This window comes from Borostomias antarcticus (assembly GCF_949987555.1).
Source record: "Borostomias antarcticus genome assembly, chromosome: 20".
Taxonomy (NCBI): Eukaryota; Metazoa; Chordata; class Actinopteri; order Stomiiformes; family Stomiidae; genus Borostomias; species Borostomias antarcticus.
The window spans coordinates 19,824,799-19,849,408 of NC_140253.1; the positions used below are offsets into that span (position 1 = coordinate 19,824,799).

General features: G+C 54.3%; 1 protein-coding gene across 1 annotated transcript in view; it reads left to right on the forward strand.

Annotated features, from left to right (window-relative positions):
* fbxw7 (F-box and WD repeat domain containing 7) overlaps nucleotides 1–24,610 on the forward strand; it is a 214,276-nt gene that overhangs the window by 36,954 nt on the left and 152,712 nt on the right. The window contains 2 exon segments of the mRNA XM_084454528.1: nucleotides 10,888–11,121; nucleotides 12,724–13,284. Coding sequence (XP_084310654.1) covers nucleotides 10,957–11,121; nucleotides 12,724–13,284 — 726 coding nt within the window. The 5' untranslated portion in view covers nucleotides 10,888–10,956.

The window sequence follows — 24,610 nt, forward strand, 5'->3', positions numbered from 1 at the left end:
CAATAGGTGCGTGTCCATCAGTCATTACCATGGCGATCTAAACGGACATACCCGCCTCCAAGGCACTCATCAGCCTGAGAGGGCTGACCGAGATACAGCCTCCTCCAGGCCCTGGTCTGTGGTGTATATGCCCAGCCTCCTCCAGGCCCTGGTCTCTGGTGTGAATGTGACCAGCCTCCTCCAGGCCCTGGTCTGTGGTGTGAATATGACCTGAGATACAGCCTCCTCCAGGCCCTGGTCTGTGGTCTGAATATGCCCAGCCTCCTCCAGGCCCTGGTCTGGTGTGAATATGACCTGAGATACAGCCTCCTCCAGGCCCTGGTCTGTGGTGTGAATGTGACCTGAGATACAGCCTCCTCCAGGCCCTGGTCTGTGGTGTATATGCCCAGCCTCCTCCAGGCCCTGGTCTGTGGTGTATATGACCAGCCTCCTCCAGGCCCTGGTCTCTGGTGTGAATATGCCCAGCCTCCTCCAGGCCCTGGTCTGTGGTGTGAATGTGACCAGCCTCCTCCAGGCCCTGGTCTGGTGTGAATGTGACCTGAGATACAGCCTCCTCCAGGCCCTGGTCTGTGGTGTATATGCCCCGGTGGAGGATGCGTCGCTGACGGGGGTGTCAACTGAACACTCAGCTATTTCTCTCAATGTCAGACATGTCTATCGATGGTCTGTTTGTAAATGGAACAGACCTGGGATGTGCTGACAGAGGATATTGGATTATTTTCAAATAGCCCCAAACAAATACGCCTGCTTATAATTCAAGTATTTGCAAACAATACTAGTAAAAGCAAATACTTGGCTAAGTATGGCTGAAATACTATCAAATATGGAAAATACTTTAAAATACTTCTGTGAAACCTTCAAATATTGCTTTAAGATTGTCATTACAATACTAAACAATTCATTTGTTTGATTGTTGTTGACCACATATTGAAATGTTGCAAGTAGTCTTAAAGTTGATTTTGAAGGACACCGTATCCTTGGACCAGAGCGTCTCTGGTGTGAATTTGTGGTCCGTTGACAACCAGGTAACACTGCGCTCACACGCTTGCGCTTGATGCGTGTCCGTCAACGTATGGCGGAAGGCGTGTCTGCCGCACGCAACAACAACCAATCACATTGTCCGAAACTGCGCTCGCAACAGCCAGTAGATTCTCCGAACCTGCTAGCGCGCACTATTTTGAAAACCCACCCGGCTTTTCGTTTAGTGCTGTCATGGATGCTAATCTGGTCGAACGTGTGGTGATCGTCTATGCATTGTGGTTGAGGCAACGTGAACGTGGTGCCCGCAGGTATCCTGCAAACAAACAGCGATTGTCCTCCATCTTGGTATCGAAAAATGTGAAAATCCCACCTTGTGATGACGTCTTTCTCCATCAAGACATCTGATTGGTCGGCAGCTCCGGCAACGCATCTGAAAGTTGAACATTTCTCAACTTTCGACGCTAGCAACGCAGGCAACGCAACGCACCGGGACAACGGAACCAGAATGCCATTCGGCTGCAGCCATTGAAAGTGAATGACATCCGTCAATGTTGACGCATCAAACGCAAGCGTGTGAGCGGCCCGTAAGTCAATATGTGGTTTGTTCTCCGAAGTCCCCGGACACACAGATAAAAAAACACACGCATACACACATACACACACGCGCGCATGCACGCAGCGTGAAACCTCCAGCCCATGACACCCCAGGGAGCAGACCCTACCGTGATGGGGGCTGCCTGGTCAGTGAAACCTCCAGCCCATGACACCCCAGGGAGCAGACCCTACCGTGATGGGGGCTGCCTGGTCAGTGAAACCTCCAGCCCATGACACCCCAGGGAGCAGACCCTACCGTGATGGGGGCTGCCTGGTCAGTGAAACCTCCAGCCCATGACACCCCAGGGAGCAGACCCTACCGTGATGGGGGCTGCCTGGTCAGTGCAGATGTCCTTCATGAGTCCTCTCTTATCTTTGAATTCTCTGGCGCAGTGATGTGATGCCCCTACTGTCTTCAAAAGTGTCAGTATGCGATTGAGTGAGTTGGTTGCAGAGTGAGAGTGCGTGTGTGTGTGTGTGCACGCGCGCGCGCGTGTGTGCTCGTGTGTGCGTGTGTGTGCTCGTGTGTGTGCGTGTGTGTGTGCGTGTGTGTGTGCGTGTGTGTGATCAACAGCGACTACCCTGACAGACAGCTGGCACCGTCGGTCTGTGGTTTTGGCCGGGCGCATGCGATGTTGAGGGCTCGCAGTCAGAGAGAATAAGGAGTGAGATTGCCGAGGCCATCGCTCAGACTTGGTGAACGGCAGCACATCATGCACACACACACACACACACACACACTGTACAACTTAGAACGTCTGTCTCACTTGATGCATGTTCCGTCTTTTGTTTGCCTCCACGCCCCATCACTCTCTGTCTGTCTCTCGCTCTCTTGCTTTCTCTCTCCATCTCTCTCCCTCTTTCTCTCTCCCCATCTCTCTCTCTCTCTTTCACTTCATCTTTGGCAGTGTCAGACAGACCCCGATGCCTGTAAATCAGTGTGCGTGCTCTCTCCTTCACAGAGGAATACCACTAATTACGGCCTCAGCGCTCTAGTGACGGATCTGCCTGGCCGACCGGCGCTGAATGCTAGCTCAGGAAAGTGGCAGGCGGGGTTGAACAACCCTGGGTCACACCCAGCACACAGTCCCTCGAGGACTAGGCCTGCTGTCACCTGGCTGGTCTGAACGGCTTCAGGCAGTCACCCCGGCCTTGGTCACAGCAGTGTCCCAGCTCCACGTTTTGTTTCTCACTGGCCAGTCTTTGGAAACGGTCATTGGAAGGAGGGGAAAGGACGATGGAGGGATGTAGAAGCCCCTCCCCCCACACATGTATACAAGCCAGGGTCATTTCCCAAGCAGTTCTAGATGTGGTGTGTCTGTGGAAGGTTCTAGATGTGTGTCTGTAGGTTCTGTGGATGTGGTGTGTCTGTAGAAGGTTCTGGATGTGATGTGTCTGTAGGTTCTAGATGTGGTGTGTCTATAGAAGGTTCTAGATGTGATGTGTCTGTAGATTCTAGATGTGGTGTGTCTATAGAAGGATCTAGATGTGATGTGTCTGTAGATTCTAGATGTGGTGTGTCTATAGATGGTTCTAGATGTGGTGTGTCAGTAGAAGCCTCTAGATGTGATGTGTCTGTAGATTCTGTGGATGTGGTGTGTCTATAGAAGGTTCTAGATGTGATGTGTCTGTAGGTTCTAGATGTGGTGTGTCTATAGAAGGTTCTAGATGTGGTGTGTCTATAGAAGGTTCTAGATGTGGTGTGTCTATAGAAGGTTCTATATGTGGTGTGTCTGTAGGTTCTAGATGTGGTGTGTCTATAGAAGGTTCTAGATGTGGTGTGTCTGTAGAAGGTTCTAGATGTGGTGTGTCTATAGATGGTTCTAGATGTGGTGTGTCTATAGATGGTTCTAGATGTGGTGTGTCTATAGATGGTTCTAGATGTGGTGTGTCTATAGAAGGTTCTAGATGTGGTGTGTCTGTAGAAGGTTCTAGATGTGATGTGTCTGTAGGTTCTAGATGTGGTGTGTCTATAGAAGGTTCTAGATGTGATGTGTCTGTAGGTTCTATATGTGGTGTGTCTATAGAAGGTTCTAGATGTGGTGTGTCTGTAGAAGGTTCTAGATGTGATGTGTCTGTAGGTTCTATATGTGGTGTGTCTATAGAAGGTTCTATATGTGGTGTGTCTATAGAAGGTTCTAGATGTGGTGTGTCTGTAGAAGGTTCTAGATGTGATGTGTCTGTAGAAGGTTCTAGATGTGGTGTGTCTGTAGAAGGTTCTAGATGTGGTGTGTCTGTAGGTTCTAGATGTGGTGTGTCAGTAGAAGGTTCTAGATGTGGTGTGTCTATAGAAGGTTCTAGATGTGGTGTGTCTATGGAAGGTTCTAGATGTGGTGTGTCTGTAGGTTCTATATGTGGTGTGTCTGTAGAAGGTTCTATATGTGGTGTGTCTATAGAAGGTTCTAGATGTGGTGTGTCTATAGAAGGTTCTAGATGTGGTGTGTCTATAGAAGGTTCTAGATGTGGTGTGTCTATAGAAGGTTCTATATGTGGTGTGTCTATAGAAGGTTCTAGATGTGGTGTGTCTATAGAAGGTTCTAGATGTGATGTGTCTGTAGAAGGTTCTAGATGTGGTGTGTCTATAGAAGGTTCTAGATGTGGTGTGTCTGTAGAAGGTTCTAGATGTGATGTGTCTGTAGAAGGTTCTAGATGTGGTGTGTCTATAGAAGGTTCTAGATGTGATGTGTCTGTAGGTTCTAGATGTGGTGTGTCTATAGAAGGTTCTAGATGTGGTGTGTCTATAGAAGGTTCTAGATGTGATGTGTCTGTAGGTTCTAGATGTGGTGTGTCTATAGAAGGTTCTAGATGTGGTGTGTCTGTAGAAGGTTCTAGATGTGATGTGTCTGTAGGTTCTATATGTGGTGTGTCTATAGAAGGTTCTAGATGTGGTGTGTCTGTAGAAGGTTAAGAAGACGACCTACACTAATGGTATGACAGTTGGCTCTGGAACTCTTTCTCTTGCCAAGTTGTTGCTGCTTTATTGGCCTGGCTACCCTTTTCTGAGCAGGTGCCGCCCTCCACAGAAAGACACATTAAGAGAGCAATGTACTGAAAGTGCAGAGCCCCAAGGGTCTTAGTTGGTCCCAAACTGGAGTTAACATCAACCACCTGGCCAGCACAGGCTCATTTCCACAACCGTTACACAACCGGCCCTCTTTTCATAATCTCGGACCCGCTTCATGATCGTAACCTTTCCCAATCAGGAGGAGTTTCTCAAGAATGTTTGATGAACTTCCAGCTAGCGTTCGGGCTGACAGTTTCCCACTGCTTTCTACTAGCGCGGCTCTCCTCGCTGCACGCCCTGTGATTAATATCTAGTTCTGAAGAGGGGGCGGAGATACTGCTCTTTAGCCCGCCCAATCAAGAGCAGACAGGCGGGATGAAAGTGGAGGTTAGATGTTGGGGCACCACCATTATGACAAAGTGCTTCTATTACTTATGTTATGTTATTTTTATTTATAATGCACCCCCCAACCAACTGTTACATCAGCCCGGGGCGCAGCCCAGGTACCTATATCACCCCCCCCATGTTTAGTTCTCTTAGGGTTTGGCTCTTCTTAGTGGAGCCTTTAGCATGTTGTGAGCAGATTGCTGGTCTGCTGAAGGGCAGGTATTACAGGGGGGGGGTTATCCAGCTGCGTCAGGAGCAAGCAGCTGGAGGAGAGGACGTTTAAAACTCCGCTTTGGGGGAGAGACCAGGGGCACCTGTTGAGACTGACCCAGACATGTGCAATAGACGCACGCACGCACGCACGCACGCACGCACACACACACACACACACACACACACACACATTTTTTGATCGGAAGGGCGCCAGCCTCTCTTAGTGTGAGTCATGGGAGGACAATGCTATCCCAGCAGGACTCAGAGGACAGGTCTGTGTGTGACCACTCCCCCTCCTAACCCAGGACCCTGTCCTGACCCCCTCCTAACCCAGGACCCTGTCCTGACCCCCTCCTAACCCAGGACCCTGTCCTGACCCCCTCCTAACGTCCTGACCCCCTCCTAACCCAGGACCCTGTCCTGACCCTGTCCTGACCCCCTCCTAACGCAGGACCCTGTCCTGACCCTGTCCTAACACAGGACCCTGTCCTGACCCCCTCCTAACCCAGGACCCTGTCCTGACCCCCTCCTAACGTCCTGACCCCCTCCTAACCCAGGACCCTGTCCTGACCCTGTCCTGACCCCCTCCTAACGCAGGACCCTGTCCTGACCCTGTCCTAACACAGGACCCTGTCCTGACCCCCTCCTAACCCAGGACCCTGTCCTGACCCCCTCCTAACACAGGACCCTGTCCTGACCCCCTCCTAACCCAGGACCCTGTCCTGACCCCCTCCTAACCCAGGACCCTGTCCTGACCCCCTCCTAACCCAGGACCCTGTCCTGACCTGACCCCCTCCTAACCCAGGACCCTGACCCCCTCCTAACCCAGGACCCTGTCCTGACCCCCTCCTAAAGCAGGACCCTGTCCTGTCCTGACCCCCTCCTAACCCAGGACCCTGTCCTGACCCCCTCCTAACCCAGGACCCTGTCCTGACCCCCTCCTAACCCAGGACCCTGTCCTGACCCCCTCCTAACCCAGGACCCTGTCCTGACCCCCTCCTAACGCAGGACCCTGTCCTGACCCCCTCCTAACCCAGGACCCTGACCTGACCCCCTCCTAACGTCCTGACCCCCTCCTAACGCAGGACCCCCTTCCAGACAGGGAGAATATACTCCCTTCCCCCTCTGGGATGCGCACTCTCTCTCTCTCTCTCTCTCTCTCCTAGGCCTGGATATAAACCTGTTCTGTGCAGCAACGTGTGTGGGAGACACATTCACATTCTACGTCTCTCTCCTGACCTCTGTAGTCATGACCTGTCTCTCCTGACCTCTGTAGTCACGACCTGCTGTCTCTCCTGACCTCTGTAGTCATGACCTGCTGTCTCTCCTGACCTCTGTAGTCATGACCTGCTGTCTCTCCTGACCTCTGTAGTCATGACCTGCTGTCTCTCCTGACCTCTGTAGTCACGACCTGCTGTCTCTCCTGACCTCTGTAGTCATGACCTGTCTCTCCTGACCTCTGTAGTCATGACCTGCTGTCTCTCCTGACCTCTGTAGTCATGACCTGTCTCTCCTGACCTCTGTAGTCATGACCTGTCTCTCCTGACCTCTGTAGTCACGACCTGCTGTCTCTCCTGACCTCTGTAGTCATGACCTGTCTCTCCTGACCTCTGTAGTCATGACCTGCTGTCTCTCCTGACCTCTGTAGTCATGACCTGTCTCTCCTGACCTCTGTAGTCACGACCTGTCTCTCCTGACCTCTGTAGTCACGACCTGCTGTCTCTCCTGACCTCTGTAGTCATGACCTGTCTCTCCTGACCTCTGTAGTCATGACCTGTCTCTCCTGACCTCTGTAGTCATGACCTGTCTCTCCTGACCTCTGTAGTCACGACCTGCTGTCTCTCCTGACCTCTGTAGTCATGACCTGTCTCTCCTGACCTCTGTAGTCATGACCTGCTGTCTCTCCTGACCTCTGTAGTCATGACCTGTCTCTCCTGACCTCTGTAGTCACGACCTGTCTCTCCTGACCTCTGTAGTCACGACCTGCTGTCTCTCCTGACCTCTGTAGTCACGACCTGCTGTCTCTCCTGACCTCTGTAGTCATGACCGGTCTCTCCTGACCTCTGTAGTCACGACCTGCTGTCTCTCCTGACCTCTGTAGTCATGACCTGCTGTCTCTCCTGACCTCTGTAGTCATGACCTGTCTCTCCTGACCTCTGTAGTCATGACCTGTCTCTCCTGACCTCTGTAGTCATGACCTGTCTCTCCTCACCTCTGTAGTCATGACCTGCTGTCTCTCCTGACCTCTGTAGTCATGACCTGTCTCTCCTGACCTCTGTAGTCATGACCTGTCTCTCCTGACCTCTGTAGTCACGACCTGCTGTCTCTCCTGACCTCTGTAGTCATGACCTGTCTCTCCTGACCTCTGTAGTCACGACCTGCTGTCTCTCCTGACCTCTGTAGTCATGACCTGCTGTCTCTCCTGACCTCTGTAGTCATGACCTGCTGTCTCTCCTGACCTCTGTAGTCATGACCTGCTGTCTCTCCTGACCTCTGTAGTCATGACCTGTCTCTCCTGACCTCTGTAGTCACGACCTGCTGTCTCTCCTGACCTCTGTAGTCACGACCTGCTGTCTCTCCTGACCTCTGTAGTCATGACCTGTCTCTCCTCACCTCTGTAGTCATGACCTGCTGTCTCTCCTGACCTCTGTAGTCATGACCTGTCTCTCCTGACCTCTGTAGTCATGACCTGTCTCTCCTGACCTCTGTAGTCATGACCTGTCTCTCCTGACCTCTGTAGTCATGACCTGTCTCTCCTGACCTCTGTAGTCACGACCTGCTGTCTCTCCTGACCTCTGTAGTCACGACCTGCTGTCTCTCCTGACCTCTGTAGTCACGACCTGCTGTCTCTCCTGACCTCTGTAGTCATGACCTGTCTCTCCTGACCTCTGTAGTCATGACCGGTCTCTCCTGACCTCTGTAGTCACGACCTGCTGTCTCTCCTGACCTCTGTAGTCATGACCGGTCTCTCCTGACCTCTGTAGTCACGACCTGCTGTCTCTCCTGACCTCTGTAGTCATGACCTGTCTCTCCTGACCTCTGTAGTCACGACCTGCTGTCTCTCCTGACCTCTGTAGTCATGACCGGTCTCTCCTGACCTCTGTAGTCACGACCTGCTGTCTCTCCTGACCTCTGTAGTCATGACCGGTCTCTCCTGACCTCTGTAGTCATGACCTGTCTCTCCTGACCTCTGTAGTCATGACCGGTCTCTCCTGACCTCTGTAGTCATGACCTGTCTCTCCTGACCTCTGTAGTCATGACCTGTCTCTCCTGACCTCTGTAGTCATGACCTGTCTCTCCTGACCTCTGTAGTCACGACCTGCTGTCTCTCCTGACCTCTGTAGTCACGACCTGCTGTCTCTCCTGACCTCTGTAGTCACGACCTGCTGTCTCTCCTGACCTCTGTAGTCACACAGTCAGTATCATGGTTCTACTCGTGAGATGTTCCTCCTGATCTCAGTGATCAGTATCACGGTTCTACTCGTGAGATGTTCCTCCTGATCTCAGTGGTCAGTATCACGGTTCTTGTGAGATGTTCCTCCTGATCTGAGTGGTCAGTATCACGGTTCTTGTGAGATGTTCCTCCTGATCTGAGTGGTCAGTATCACGGTTCTTGTGAGATGTTCCTCCTGATCTGAGTGGTCAGTATCACGGTTCTTGTGAGATGTTCCTCCTGATCTGAGTGGTCAGGCCTAATTGTGTGTTTTCTTGAGAGAGTGCTGATCCCTTCATCCTTCCTGGTGAAATAGGTTCTGTACAAGAGTGCCCTCTACCGGTTGTTGTCCAGAACTGTTCTGCCACGCTTGTAAAGTATCACTTATTTATTCGTTCCATTTTTAATGAAGTAGACCCATGTTTCTGACTAGGCTAATAGGCCTATACCATTAGTGACTAAGCCAGAAGCAGCATTGCTGGCCATCAACAGTCTGTTATCAGGGCGTGGTTCTAGGTTGGGCTGTAAGGGGAGACGGTGTAGCTGCTTCCTCATGGGAGCTCCCCTCATACTGTACTGTCAGGCTGGCTCCTCCTGGGACTCGTAGGGCCCCGTCTCCTGTCTCCTCCTGGGTCTCGTAGGGTCCTGTCTCCTGTCTCCTCCTGGGACTCGTAGGGCCCCGTCTCCTGTCTCCTCCTGGGACTCGTAGGGCCCTGTCTCCTGTCTCCTCCTGGGACTCGTAGGGCCCTGTCTCCTCCTGGGACTCGTAGGGACCTGTCTCCTGTCTCCTCCTGGGACTCGTAGGGCCCTGTCTCCTCCTGGGACTTGTCCCCTCCTGGGACTCGTAGGGCCCTGTCTCCTGTCTCCTCCTGGGACTCATAGGGCCCTGTCTCCTCCTGGGACTTGTCCCCTCCTGGGACTCGTAGGGCCCTGTCTCCTGTCTCCTCCTGGGACTCGTAGGGCCCTGTCTCCTCCTGGGACTCGTAGGGCCCTGTCTCCTCCTGGGACTCGTAGGGCCCTGTCTCCTGTCTCCTCCTGGGACTCGTAGGGCCCTGTCTCCTCCTGGGACTCGTAGGGCCCTGTCTCCTCCTGGGACTTGTCCCCTCCTGGGACTCGTAGGGCCCTGTCTCTCCTGGGACTCGTAGGGTCCTGTCTCCTCCTGGGTCCTGTCTCCTCCTGGGACTTGTCTCCTCCTGGGACTCGTAGGGCCCTGTCTCCTCCTGGGACTTGTCTCCTCCTGGGACTCGTAGGGCCCTGTCTCTACTCTCACTAGAAACCAGTCCCCTCTACTCATGTGGGTCAAGCAGCTTCAGTCCCTCAGAGCTGAGCGTCATGGTGGAGGTGCGGGCGTCACCCCAGGGGAAGGTTTTGAAGTGAGAGACGCAGCGTAACTGGTTCTCTGGCAGGTTGATAGAATGAAGGCTCTGTGGTGTGGGGTGTGGGGTGGTAAGTCTTTCCCTGTACCGCGTTACGTCTTCCACAGTAGCATGTAGGTCTGGCTTTTTCACCCGTGGATACTTTTTTTTATTTTTTATTTTTTTTTATTTTTTATTTTTAAATCACTCACTTGTTGTACATTTTCCAGATAATTTGGCCCCATTTGAGCAATTTTGAACTTCAGAACTGCATAAGTAGGGTCTCTGACTCTGCCACAGTCTCCCCGATGTTTGGACTATCCGAGACAAAGTAAATGTGTTCTCTGTCAGCAGTACTCGGTTAGAGAAACGGCTCGGCACATGAAAGAGCTGGACAGCGGTTCCCCTGCCGTGTTCCAGGCCTGCTCCCCAGCGGCCCGGTGGTGGAGAACCGCGGTTGGACCGGGCCCTGGCGGACGCGCGCCAGGCGTTTGATTTCCTGTCTGACAGATTGGGCTGTGTTTATTGGCCGTGTCAGAGGCTAGAATACCAGTAGCTCTCGAGGCCCAGCCTCCCTGTCTGGGGTTCCTGCCTGTGTCCATGCAGCTAGTTCCAGAAGAAACTTCCAGAGGCCTTAGGTGTTGTGTGATCCCAAGTCCGTCTTGTCTCTCTCCATTGTCTCACCCCCCAGGAACGCCATGTGTGTTTGTGTCTCCCGGAGACAAATGCTAATATCCATTGTTTTGTTACTCAGGCCATGAATAAAAGATGAAGGAGAGGGCTATTCACTCTTTCTATTTAGTGAAGCTTCAGAGACGGATAACTCTAATATCAACCTCATTTTCTCCCTCCCTTCCTCTCTCCCTCCCTCCCTCTCTCTCCCTCTCTCTCCCTCTCCCCCCCCCTCTCCCCCTGTGCAGAATGCCAGGATCTTCCCCTCCTCAGACAGCCTAGTGAAGGTTCAGGAGGTAGCAAGCTGGCTTTTGGAAATGAACCAGGATCTGCTGTCGGGGGGCAGCAGCCGGCGGCGGCGGGCGGGCGGGCCGGCCACGCCAGGTAACGCCTCCTCCTCGGCCCGGGCGCCGCAGCAGGCGGGCGCGGACGGCGACCAGGGAGACCACATGGACCGCGTGGTGGAGGAGGACGGCCAGCGGGTGAGACCTCCTCTCTTTCATAACCATATTTTTTTCCAGGCATTTCTGCGTTATTAGGGATAGGACGGCCAAGGACAGACAGGAAAGGAGAGAGAGAGAGATAGAGAGAGAGAGGAAGACATGCAGCAAAGGGCGTGGGCCGGATTCGAACCCACGCCGCTGCGGTAAGGACTAGCTTTTATATGGTGCGCCCCCCAGCCCATTGAGCTACCGGCGCCCTGACCTCCTCTCTTTCAACACAGCGACACCGGCACATAACGACCAACTAGACTATTTTGCACATATGAACCTTGTAGCCACAATGGGCCTCATTCACAAGTGAATTTAAGAATTTCTTAAGAAGTGTTTCTACTTAAACTCCACTTACACCGTTTCCAAGAAGATTCCGGCATTAATTAATGTTCTTACATGAGGGAACTAAGAACAGAATCTAGGAACACGGAAGAGCAGTCTTGAGTAGGCTACAGGAGTACGGACTATTCGTGTGAAAGACAGGTTAATTTAGGATCGTTTGTGATTACGTTTTTCTTCAAATCTTATATATATAATACTATTTGTATAATTTCTAACATTTAATTGTTTGTCAAATAAATTATTTTACAAAAGTGAGATTGCTGTCTTTCCAATAGGCCTAATATATCTTTAAGAACGGAACTCAGGAAGATGTTGGTGAATGAGGCCCATTGTCCACTGATAGAAGGTGGACAGGACTGTGTGTACCACTGATTTAATGAGACACAAATAAGACAGAAGCGCTAATAAACAGTCTTACTACAGCTTTCACTTATTGTCGGTTCACGGAGCGGCCATCTTGATTTGACGTGAGCAGCTGAGGTCGGGGTAGATCCCAGTAAAATGGCACAAACCCCAGTTCAGGCGACGTGTTCGATGACGACTTTGACGTCAACCTTTCCGATACAACTGGAATGCAGCATTAATAGTGGGCTATGGCTAGGCCTCCAGAGCAGGCCTTGGTCGGCCAATCAGACGCTCATGACGTCTGCCTTGAAAGAGCGGGTTAAAAAGACAACTCCGGTGTTTCAACCTGCAGTGCTGAGGGTGCGTGTCCACCGGCAAACTGTATTTTAGAGCTGGCGCTGTTTTCTCATTGTTTACATGGGTAATGAGCTCTAGGGCGCTATAGAGACGAGAGCTGTTCCCAGCGCTCTTTAGCGCTACAGCGCCGTGAGCTCTAGGCTTTTTTGGCAGTTGTATAAAGTGTAACTTTTTGAGCTAGAGCGCAGGCTGGAAAAGGCTGTTCTGATGATGACAGCAGTCAGTTTTTGGTGAAACCGCAGAGACAGCGAACGTTAGCACTAGCTAACATTAGCTAGCTATCTTAACTTGGCTAGTTAATCTGCAGTCTGCAAAAACACAACACTCGTTGCTAACGTAGCTGTAAAACATGGATAGCCTGGCCAGCTCTAAACCCCAGCTCTAGTGCTTCTCTACGCAGCTGTGAGCTTGGCGCTGTTCAGCTACATACAGCTCGTTGGTGGGGACACAGCCTAACTTGGCTTAGCTCTGAACAGTGATGTCCTCCTAAGTCACCGCGGTCTTCTGTCTGACCGGACGGTTTGTTGTGGTTCTGACCCGATGTAGCCGGAGCTGGTGGGGGCCGAGGGGGACCGGGAGGAGCCGTGGGCCCCCAGAGACCCGGGGACCAGCAACGGGCCCCGCGGCAGAGGAGAGGAGGAGGAGGAGGACGAAGAGGAGGAGGAGGAGGAGGCGGGCCGTCCCGGCGAGGTGAACGGAGGGGAGAAGGCGGCCCGCTGGCTGTGGGAGGCGGAGCAGCAGCGGAGGTCGCGGGGTCAGCAGCCCGAGGACGAGGAGGAAGATGAGGAGGAGGAGGAGGAGGACAACAACAACAACAACAGCCAGCAGGGAGAGGAGGCGGGGGGCAGGACGGAGGGAGGGGAGGAGGAGCGGGGGAGGGAGGAGGAAGAGGAGAGGGAGGAGGAGGACGAGGAGGACGAGGACGAGGAGGAGATGGACCAGGAGAGTGATGACTTTGAACATTCGGAGGAGGAGGACAGGGAGGAGGAAGAGGAGGAGGAGGGGGAGGAAGGGCTGCACTCCCCATCACACAGGAGCGTGTCTGCCCCCAACAACCTGGACCCGTCCCTAGGCTGCCCACACCAAAGCTCGCCCATCAAAAAGAAGGTAAGACCCAGACCATACGCTGTGTACTCTTTCAGCTGACCTGGGGTCAGCTAGGCCCATACGCTGTGTACTCTTTCAGCTGACCTGGGGTCAGCTAGGCCCATACGCTGTGTACTCTGTTTCAGCTGACCTGGGGTCAGCTAGGCCCATACGCTGTGTACTCTGTTTCAGCTGACCTGGGGTCAGCTAGGCCCATACGCTGTGTACTCTGTTTCAGCTGACCTGGGGTCAGCTAGGCCCATACGCTGTGTACTCTGTTTCAGCTGACCTGGGGTCAGCTAGGCCCATACGCTGTGTACTCTGTTTCAGGTGGTAAACTGACCTGGGGTCAGCTAGGCCCATACGCTGTGTACTCTGTTTCAGGTGGTAAACTGACCTGGGGTCAGCTAGGCCCATACGCTGTGTACTCTGTCAGGTTGTAAACTGACCTGGGGTCAGCTAGGCCCATACGCTGTGTACTCTTTCAGGTTGTAAACTGACTTGGGGTCAGCTAGGCCCATCAATCAACCAACAATCTACTCTGCCAAGAGCCAATCAAGGGCCCAGTTAGGTCCATGGGGTCTGCTTGCTAGAGAAAGCAGTGATCAACTTCCTTTCTTTTTTTAACCCAATAGCTCCCTCTGCTGGTGGAAAGCGGGCACTGTTCAGTAATTCAATGCATGTCACTGGGAATACGGTTAGCCTCTTATCCTGGGACCGTTTATATACTTCACCAGCTGTACCCAGTCAGCACGTGTGTGTGTGTGTGGGCGTGTGTGTGTGTGTGTGTGTGTGTGTGTGTGTGCGTGCGTGCGTGCGTGCGTGCGCGGTCACATTGCAATGGCCCAGTGGAAATGTGACAATGAAACCGAGCTTCTAATCGGGCCGTAATAGAGAGCAGTTTATTCAGTTCACATTCAAAACACATTTAGACAACAGCATAGGAAGCACTGAGGACACAACACACCAGAAAGATGACGCTCAGGGAGAGACCAGGGCTGATCTGATCTCTCTGGTCAGGGAGAGTCCAGGGCTGATCTCTCTGGTCAGGGAGAGTCCAGGGCTGATCTCTCTGGTCAGGGAGAGTCCAGGGCTGATCTCTCTGGTCAGGGAGAGTCCAGGGCTGATCTCTCTGGTCAGGGAGAGTCCAGGGCTGATCTCTCTGGTCAGGGAGAGTCCAGGGCTGATCTCTCTGGTCAGGGAGAGTCCAGGGCTGATCTCTCTGGTCAGGGAGAGTCCAGGGCTGATCTCTCTGGTCAGGGAGAGTCCAGGGCTGATCTCTCTGGTCAGGGAGAGACCACGGCTGATCGGTCCGCTCACGACGGCGTCCCTCACCAACGTAGTGTCCGTGGACGTACTTTAGAAAGACGCAGAGGTGGGAAGCACTGGGGACAGGGACAGGGACGTGGCGAGGGACGCCCTGGTCGTCCACGCAGAGGGGGGAGAGGCGGGGCCTTCCTGATCCAGTCCCCTCCAGCGGAGAGGAAGCGCTCTAGTAGTCCGGCGCTCTGGCTGTGCAGCGTCTGTTTCCAGGCCTGGGATGTAAGCAGCGTGGCGTCTGGCGTGCTGAGCTGCTCGTTCTGTGAGCGGAGAGAGACGTCTTTCTCAGACCTTGAGAGCAGCTGTGCCCGGAGGAGCTCACTTGATCCGGGGTTTAAGCGCTGATCAGTGAGGAACTGGGGATTCAAATCCTCTCTTCCCCTTTCATGGCTGATGAGAGCCTTTCACAGAACGCTCTTTTCAACGAGCTCGTCGGCCGTGTTGAGGGAACCCCCTGTTGAACTTGGTGAAGTTGGTTTGTGAAGACAATTAGCGATGAACACATTTGGTCGGTTAACCGAGGACAAGTCTGTCAGCGTTGGCTGTCCTCTACCCCGGACATGCCTGAAGGCCTCTCCGTTTCAACGCTGTCTGCTTTCACTGAGGGGTCTCGGGCTCAACGCCGTGGCTGTTTTGACTGAGGGGTCTCGGGCTCACTCTAGGTCTCTGACATCACTCCCCCCCCCCCCCCCCCTCAGTCCTGCTCCCCCCCCCCCCCCCCCCCCTCAGTCCTGCTCTCCCCCCCCCCCCCCCCCTCAGTCCTGCTCTCCTCCCCCCCCCCCCCTCAGTCCTGCTCTCTCCCCCCCCGCCCCCTCAGTCCTGCTCTCCTCCCCCCCCCCCCTCAGTCCTGCTCTCTCCCCCCCCCGCCCCCTCAGTCCTGCTCTCCCCCCCCCCCCCCCCCTCAGTCCTGCTCTCTCCCCCCCCCCCCCCCTCAGTCCTGCTCTCCCCCCCCCCCCCCCTCAGTCCTGCTCTCCCCCTCAGTCCTGCTCTCTCCCCCCCCCGCCCCCTCAGTCCTGCTCTCCCCCCCCCCCCCCCCCCTCAGTCCTGCTCTCCCCCCCCCCGCCCCCTCAGTCCTGCTCTCCCCCCCCCCCGCCCCCTCAGTCCTGCTCTCTCCCCCCCCCCCCCCCTCAGTCCTGCTCTCCCCCCCCCCCGCCCCCTCAGTCCTGCTCTCTCCCCCCCCCTCAGTCCTGCTCTCTCCCCCCCCCTCAGTCCTGCTCTCTCCCCCCCCCTCAGTCCTGCTCTCTCCCCCCCCCCCCCTCAGTCCTGCTCTCTCCCCCCCCCCCCCTCAGTCCTGCTCTCCCCCCCCCGCCCCCTCAGTCCTGCTCTCTCCCCCCCCGCCCCCTCAGTCCTGCTCTCCTCCTCAGTCCTGCTCTCCTCCTCAGTCCTGCTCTCTCCCCCCCCCCCCCCCTCAGTCCTGCTCTCTCCCCCTCCGCCCCCTCAGTCCTGCTCTCTCCCCCCCGCCCCCTCAGTCCTGCTCTCTCCCCCCCCGCCCCCTCAGTCCTGCTCTCTCCCCCCCCCGCCCCCTCAGTCCTGCTCTCTCCCCCCCCCCCCCTCAGTCCTGCTCTCCCCCCCCCCCTCAGTCCTGCTCTCTCCCCCCCCCGCCCCCTCAGTCCTGCTCTCTCCCCCCCCCCCCCTCAGTCCTGCTCTCCCCCCCCCCCCCCCCCTCAGTCCTGCTCTCCTCCCCCCCCCCTCAGTCCTGCTCTCCTCCCCCCCCCCCCCTCAGTCCTGCTCTCCCCCCCCCCCCTCAGTCCTGCTCTCTCCCCCCCCCCGCCCCCTCAGTCCTGCTCTCTCCCCCTCCGCCCCCTCAGTCCTGCTCCCCCCCCCCCCCCCCTCAGTCCTGCTCTCCCCCCCCCCCCCCCCTCAGTCCTGCTCTCCCCCCCCCCCTCCCCCTCAGTCCTGCTCTCCCCCCCCCCCTCCCCCTCAGTCCTGCTCTCTCCCCCCCCGCCCCCTCAGTCCTGCTCTCTCCCCCCCCGCCCCCTCAGTCCTGCTCTCTCCCCCTCCGCCCCCTCAGCCTGCTCCCAGAATGGGGAACCGCACCATGAAGAACGTGGCGTTACTGCTGGTGTGTGTGTGTGTGCGCGTGTGTGTGTGTGTGCGCGTGTGTTTGTGTGTGCGCGTGTGTGTGTGTGTGTGTGTGTGTGTGTGTGTGTGTGTGTGTGGACCGCTGGTCACTTCACCCTGGCAGATGCATGTGTGTCCAGGCTGTATGTTGCTGAATATAAGCGCGTGTCTCTGCTGGCCGTGGGGTGACAGACATGCTCACCGCCGCCCTCGTCCTGGAGAGACCGCTGTCCTCGTCCTGGAGAGACCGCTGTCCTCGTCCTGGAGAGACCGCTGTCCTGGTCCTGGAGAGACCGCCGTCCTCGTCCTGGAGAGACCGCTGTCCTCGTCCTGGAGAGACCGCTGTCCTCGTCCTGGAGAGACCGCTGTCCTCGTCCTGGAGAGACCGCTGCCTCTCTCCTCAGAGAGACTGCGGGGGTGGGGGGGGCATGCGGCGGTCTGCCAGGCGTACGGGGGAGAGGATAGCGTGTGATGGGGTCGTCTCTGCTCTCTCTCTGGACTGCTTCGCTCTGATTGGATTAGGAGGTTATGAGAGACATTGACCTTAACAGAAGCTCCCATTCTATCGTTGCCTCCAAACACATGTAATATGGCTCTTGTTAAAAAGAAAAAAAACACAGGAAATTGCATTATTTGAACAATAAGGTTAGGAAACTGTATTTGCCGGCAGTATCTTAAAAGACTCAGATAACCAACATGCCTTGCACAACAGGCGGACATGCCCCGGGGCTTCTGATTGGCTAACGCGAGTGAGCGAGAGCAGTCCCCGACTCTCCGAAGCGCGTGTCAGACACACGTAGACCTCCCTCCCAAAATCCCACGTAAGCATGTATCCGGTGATCAGAAGAGGGCTGGATGATGATGTAGGGGGGGAGCAGGTCACATGACCTGAGAGACCTGCTAGTGATGTAGGAGGGGAGCAGGTCACATGACCTGAGAGACCTGCTAGTGATGTAGGGAGAGAGCAGGTCACATGACCTGAGGGGGAGCAGGTCACATGACCTGAGAGACCTGCTAGTGATGTAGGGAGAGAGCAGGTCACATGACCTGAGGGGGAGCAGGTCACATGACCTGAGGGGGAGCAGGTCACATGACCTGAGAGACCTGCTAGTGATGTAGGGGGGGAGCAGGTCACATGACCTGAGACCTGCTAGTGATGTAGGGGTGGAGCAGGTCACATGACCTGAGAGACCTGCTAGTGATGTAGGAGGGGAGCAGGTCACATGACCTGAGAGACCTGCTAGTGATGTAGGGGGAGAGCAGGTCACATGACCTGAGAGACCTGCTAGTGATGTAGGGAGAGAGCAGGTCACATGACCTGAGAGACCTGCTAGTGATGTAGGGAGAGAGCAGGTCACATGACCTGAGACCTGCTAGTGATGTAGGGGGTGAGCAGGTCACATGACCTGAGACCTGCTAGTGATGTAGGGAGAGAGCAGGTCACATGACCTGAGAGACCTGCTAGTGATGTAGGGATCAAGCAGGTCACATGACCTGAGACCTGCTAGTGATGTAGGAGGGGAGCAGGTCACATGACCTGAGACCTGCTAGTGATGTAGGGATGGAGCAGGTCACATGACCTGAGACCTGCTAGTGATGTAGGGGTGAGCAGGTCACATGACCTGAGACCTGCTAGTGATGTAGGAGGGGAGCAGGTCACATGACCTGAGAGACCTGCTAGTGATGTAGGGGGGGAGCAGGTCACATGACCTGAGACCTGCTAGTGATGTAGGAGGGGAGCAGGTCACATGACCTGAGACCTGCTAGTGATGTAGGGGTGGAGCAGGTCACATGACCTGAGAGACCTGCTAGTGATGTAGGGGGAGAGCAGGTCACATGACCTGAGAGACCTGCTAGTGATGTAGGGAGAGAGCAGGTCACATGACCTGAGAGACCTGCTAGTGATGTAGGGGGTGAGCAGGTCACATGACCTGAGAGACCTGCTAGTGATGTAGGGGTGGAGCAGGTCACATGACTGTAGGACTTCATTGTGTTGCACTAGCATTGGCCACCAGTTGAAATTGGAATGACCCGAAGCTCTAAACAGCACGGGATTAACTGAAATGATCTCCATCAGTCAAAAACATCATAGGTACGTCAACAATGAGGCTCTAGTTAAAACAATTCCAGAATATCCCTTTAATGTGATGATCAAAGTGCGTTGCCTGATCAAAAATAACGTCTGTGTGTGTGTGCGCGTGTGTGTGTGTGTGTGTGTGTGTGCGTGCGTGCACGTGCGTGTGTGTGTGCGCGTGCGCGTGTGTGTGTGTGTGTGGGTGTCTGTGCGCGTGTGCGTGTGCGGGTGTGGGTGCGGGTGTGCGTGCGTGTGTGTGTGTGTGTGTGTGTGGGAGAGATGGAGGCTTTATTTGGCCTTGTAACACCTCTATTCCAGAGGACAGTGGTGAGTGTTGCATCCCTCTGAAGCTCATGTGAACACAGGGATGTGTGTGTGTGTGTGTGTGTCTCGTGTCTTTGCATATGTCTGTGTTTGCATATCTGTGTGGGTGTGTGTGTGTGGTCGCCTGGCACCACACTAGCATTGTTCATCCATTTTAAACCTGGCTCCGTTCCAGACGATTCCTCTGGTCTTCAGTGCCAAAGCTGTCTGGCAGCAGGTGGTGAGGTGAGGAGACTGTTCATATAGACTGCTCCTCCTGCGTGTGTGTGTGTGTGTGTGTTCAGTATGGTACATGCCTCTCTGTTTCCTCACAGATAGGTTGAGTGCTGTACAGCCAGTGAACGATGGCCCCTTTGATTGGATAAGCATCACTTGTGTTCAGTAGTTCAGTGTGTGGTTGCCCTATAGAGGTATTCATGATGAATAGGGGAAAGTTATTGACATTGGAAGCGTAAGCTCCTCCCCTGGGCGGGGTCATGTAAGCTCCTCCCCTGGGCGGGGTCATGTAAGCTCCTCCCCTGGGCGGGGTCATGTAAGCTCCTCCCCTGGGCGTGGTCATTTACCCTCCTCCCCTGGGCATGGTCATTTAAGCTCCTCCCCTGGGCGGGTCATGTAGCCTCATAAACGTGTCTGACCTCCGTGGACCTCAGCTTTCTCTCCCCTCTTATTCTGGCATCGGCATTCTCATTGGCCGATGCCAAAAGGAACAAACCCATCTGATCGACCAATCACATACCAAGGGCCCCAGGGTCTGCTAGCACGACCTGTCACATGACAACAGTGCTTTTGATTGGCCCAAACCATAAACGAACTGAGACAAACGCTCATCTCTGTGTGAGAACCAGGCCAGACAGATCGATGGAGTCAAACGGATGTTGAAAATAGACTTTGAGAATTCTGGCTGTTACACAGAATTACCTTAGTTAGGGGGTTAGACTAATGAAACCCATGTCTATGTGATTATTACAGCCCTCGATGTGTTTAATATCTATATGGTGACGGTACTGGCCCTAGATGGCAGTGTTCTGCCAGGAACAGGAGCGGTCTTAGCATGGGGCCCCATGACGGTGGAGACCTGGAGGCCCTGAAGACCAGCGGTTCTCTTCAGACGGACCCAGCGGTTCTCTTCAGACGGACCCAGCGGTTCTCTTCAGACGGAGCCAGCGGTTCTCTTCAGACGGACCCAGCGGTTCTCTTCAGACGGACCCAGTGGTTCTCTTCAGACGGACCCAGTGGTTCTCTTCAGACGGACCCAGTGGTTCTCTTCAGACGGACCCAGCGGTTCTCTTCAGACGGACCCAGTGGTTCTCTTCAGACGGACCCAGCGTATAGAAGCTCCTTCATACGCTGTGGGACTCATGTTTGATATTCCAGTCAGAGAGAACGCCATCAGGAAACAGCACTCCACACACACTCTAGGACCTGATGAACACACACTCTAGGACCTGATGAACACACACTCTAGGACCTGATGAACACACACTCTAGGACCTGATGAACACACACTCTAGGACCTGATGAACACACACTCTAGGACCTGATGAACACACACTCTAGGACCTGATGAACACACACTCTAGGACCTGATGAACACACACTCTAGGACCTGATGAACACACACTCTAGGACCTGATGAACACACTCTCTAGGACCTGATGAACACACACTCTAGGACCTGATGAACACACACTCTAGGACCTGATGAACACACACTCTAGGACCTGATGAACACACACTCTAGGACCTGATGAACACACACTCTAGGACCTGATGAACACACACTCTAGGACCTGATGAACACACACTCTAGGACCTGATGAACACACATGCTAGGACCTGATGAACACACACTCTAGGACCTGATGAACACACACTCTAGGACCTGATGAACACACACTCTAGGACCTGATGAACACACACTCTAGGACCTGATGAACACACACTCTAGGACCTGATGAACACACACTCTAGGACCTGATGAACAGCAGATGGTTTGCTACTCTGTCATCTTCCCTCTCTCTCTCTCTCTCTCTCATCCCTCCCTCCTCCTCCCTCCCTTTTCATCCGTCCCAGTTCTGTCCTCCTACAGGGTTGCCAGGTAACGGGGGCTGGCCTTGTCAGGGTGAATGTTCAGGTGCTAGGAGAGAACCGTATCACTGTTACCCCTCCATCATGCAACTCTGTCACCAGGGCTGGAGCTCATAGCCCCTGTGTGTGTGTGTGTGTGTGTGTGTGTGTGTGTGTGTGTGTGTGTGTGTGTGTCAGTCTGTCCGTGTGTGTGTGCTAGCGAGCCTCTGCAGGGTCTTTGTGGGGGACAGTGGTGGAGGTGAGATGGTGACTAATGTGTTGAGAGAGTTTCAGAGTCATGGTGATGCGCTTCGCCTTTGCAATCCTACATATTCCCTGTGTCACCCTCCCCATCGTCCACCCCCCCCCCCCCCCCCCCTCATCCATCCCCCCTCCCCCTCGTCCACCCCACCCCCCCATCCACCCCCCCTCCCCCTCTTCCACCCCCCCGCTGTCTCAGAGCCACCAGGCACCTCATTAAAGCACAACCACATGAAAACGCCCTCCATTTTGTGTTGCCCTGTGGAGACAGGTGGGCGATCTGTCGGTGAGTGACCTTGGGGAAGCCGTTGCAGTCAGTCAGTCAGTCAGTCAGTCAGTCCGTCCGGCGGTCCTCTCTCTGTCCCTCTCTGGTCTGACCGGTCAGGAAGCTGTGTGAGTGAATGGCGGCGGGTCGGGCGTAGAGCTGGTCATTGTGGTTGTGTGTTTGTTTGACACCGTGGTCACACGGCTCCTCTTTGCCTCCCCGATCCGCTCGGTCGTTTTTGGGAGCAGCCGCACAGTGGGGGGGAAAAGTAGCCACTTAGTAGCCGTTTTTGTTGTAAATAGTTCCAACTTTTGGGAAAGCGCACGTCAATTCAACCAATCACAACAGAGAAGAGGCAAGACGTACCAAAGGCTGTCTGTAGTTAGCATGTAGCTAACGATAACAGTCTATAGTTAGCATGTAGCTAACGATGGCGCAGTCTGTAGTTAGCATGTAGCTAACGATAACAGTCTATAGTTAGCATGTAGCTAACGATGGCGCAGTCTGTAGTTAGCATGTAGCTAACGATAACAGAGTCTATAGTTAGCATGTAGCTAACCATGGCGCAGTCTGTAGTTAGCCAAGTGGTTAGCCAGGGAAGCCAAGTGCAGAACACAAGAACAGGAGCAGGACATGGAAGTAAATGAATGGGGTTTAATAAGAGTTTAGAAATAGGGGGGCAGGCAGAGAGCCACCTTGAGCCACGCCCACACACAGACAGACAGAGAGGAGAGACAGAGAGAGAGGAGAGACAGGCAGAGAGGAGAGACGGGCAGAGAGGAGAGACAGGCAGAGAGGAGAGACAGGCAGAGAGGAGACAAGCAGAGAGGAGAGACGGGCAGAGAGGAGAGACAAAGAGAGAGAGGAGAGACAGGCAGAGAGGAGCACCAGGTGGAGGAGAGACAGGCAGAGAGGAGCACCAGGTGGAGGAGAGACAGGCAGAGAGGAGCACCAGGTGGAGGAGAGACAGGCAGAGAGGAGCGCCAGGCAGAGAGGAGCGCCAGGTGGAGGAGAGACAGGCAGAGGGGAGCACCAGGTGGAGGAGAGACAGGCAGAGAGGAGCGCCAGGTGGAGGAGAGACAGGCAGAGAGGAGCGCCAGGTGGAGGAGAGACAGGCAGAGAGGAGCGCCAGGTGGAGGGTGTGACACGTGGAGGGATAAGTTAGTGGAGAAGTTGGCGCTGGCTTATTATCTTTATTTATGATCATATTCTGTACATGGTGTAAACACACAACCAGATGGTTCACAACACAGCGGGTGAAACAGCTGTTGGGAGAAAGAGCAGAGGACTTTATGTAAATGACCAGTCAGGCCGTTCTTTCCCAACAAAGCACATCTGCCTTTTCTCCCCCAGAACGCTCTCTTGAGAGTGCATCTTACCTACAGCGTGTTTCTCTGTCACAATATATAGTTTGGTGAAGTTCCTTAACTAACTTAAAGTTGTGCTGCTCTTACAGTTTCCACAAGCCTTCAGTCTGACTGAGGGAGGTTCCCCAAGCCTTCAGTCTGACTGAGGGAGGTTCCACAAGCCTTCAGTCTGACTGAGGGAGGTTCCACAAGCCTTCAGTCTGACTGAGGGAGGTTCCACAAGCCTTCAGTCTGACTGAGGGAGGTTCCACAAGCCTTCAGTCTGACTGAGGGAGGTTCCACAAGCCTTCAGTCTGACTGAGGGAGGTTCCACAAGCCTTCAGTCTGACTGAGGGAGGTTCCACAAGCCTTCAGTCTGACTGAGGGAGGTTCCACAAGCCTTCAGTCTGACTGAGGGAGGTTCCACAAGCCTTCAGTCTGACTGAGGGAGGTTCCACAAGCCTTCAGTCTGACTGAGGGAGGTTCCACAAGCCTTCAGTCTGACTGAGGGAGGTTCCACAAGCCTTCAGTCTGACTGAGGGAGGTTCCACAAGCCTTCAGTCTGACTGAGGGAGGTTCCACAAACCTTCAGTCTGACTGAGGGAGGTTCCACAAGCCTTCAGTCTGACTGAGGGAGGTTCCACAAGCCTTCAGTCTGACTGAGGGAGGTTCCACAAGCCTTCAGTCTGACTGAGGGAGGTTCCACAAGCCTTCAGTCTGACTGAGGGAGGTTCCACAAGCCTTCAGTCTGACTGAGGGAGGTTCCACAAGCCTTCAGTCTGACTGAGGGAGGTTCCACAAGCCTTCAGTCTGACTGAGGGAGGTTCCACAAGCCTTCAGTCTGACTGAGGGAGGTTCCACAAGCCTTCAGTCTGACTGAGGGAGGTTCCACAAGCCTTCAGTCTGACTGAGGGAGGTTCCACAAGCCTTCAGTCTGACTGAGGGAGGTTCCAAAGCCTTCGGTCTGACCGCTCCACTGAGGGAGGTTCCAGCCCCCCACACCAGCCTCCAACCACCCTTAATGAAGCCAGGAGCCCAGTGCGAGGCAGCCAGTCGTAGGCGGCGTAAGCAGGGTAAGGATGAGGATATGGTATCTAGGCAGGGTAAGGATGAGGATATGGTATCTAGGCAGGGTAAGGATGAGGATATGGTATCTAGGCAGGGTAAGGATGAGGATATGGTATCTAGGCAGGGTAAGGATGAGGATATGGTATCTAGGCAGGGTAAGGATGAGGATATGGTATCTAAGCACGGTAAGGATGAGGATATGGTATCTAGGCAGGGTAAGGATGAGGATATGGTATCTAGGCAGGGTAAGGATGAGGATATGGTATCTAAGCACGGTAAGGATGAGGATATGGTATCTAGGCAGGGTAAGGATGAGGATATGGTATCTAGGCAGGGTAAGGATGAGGATATGGTATCTAGGCAGGGTAAGGATGAGGATATGGTATCTAGGCAGGGTAAGGATGAGGATATGGTATCTAGGCAGGGTAAGGATGAGGATATGGTGTCTAGGCAGGGTAAGGATGAGGATATGGTGTCTAAGCAGGGTTCTTTGTGGAAGCAGTGCTGGAGAAAGACTAGTGCAGGGCTCAGGGATGATAAAGCTGGTAGTGTTGAAGTTAA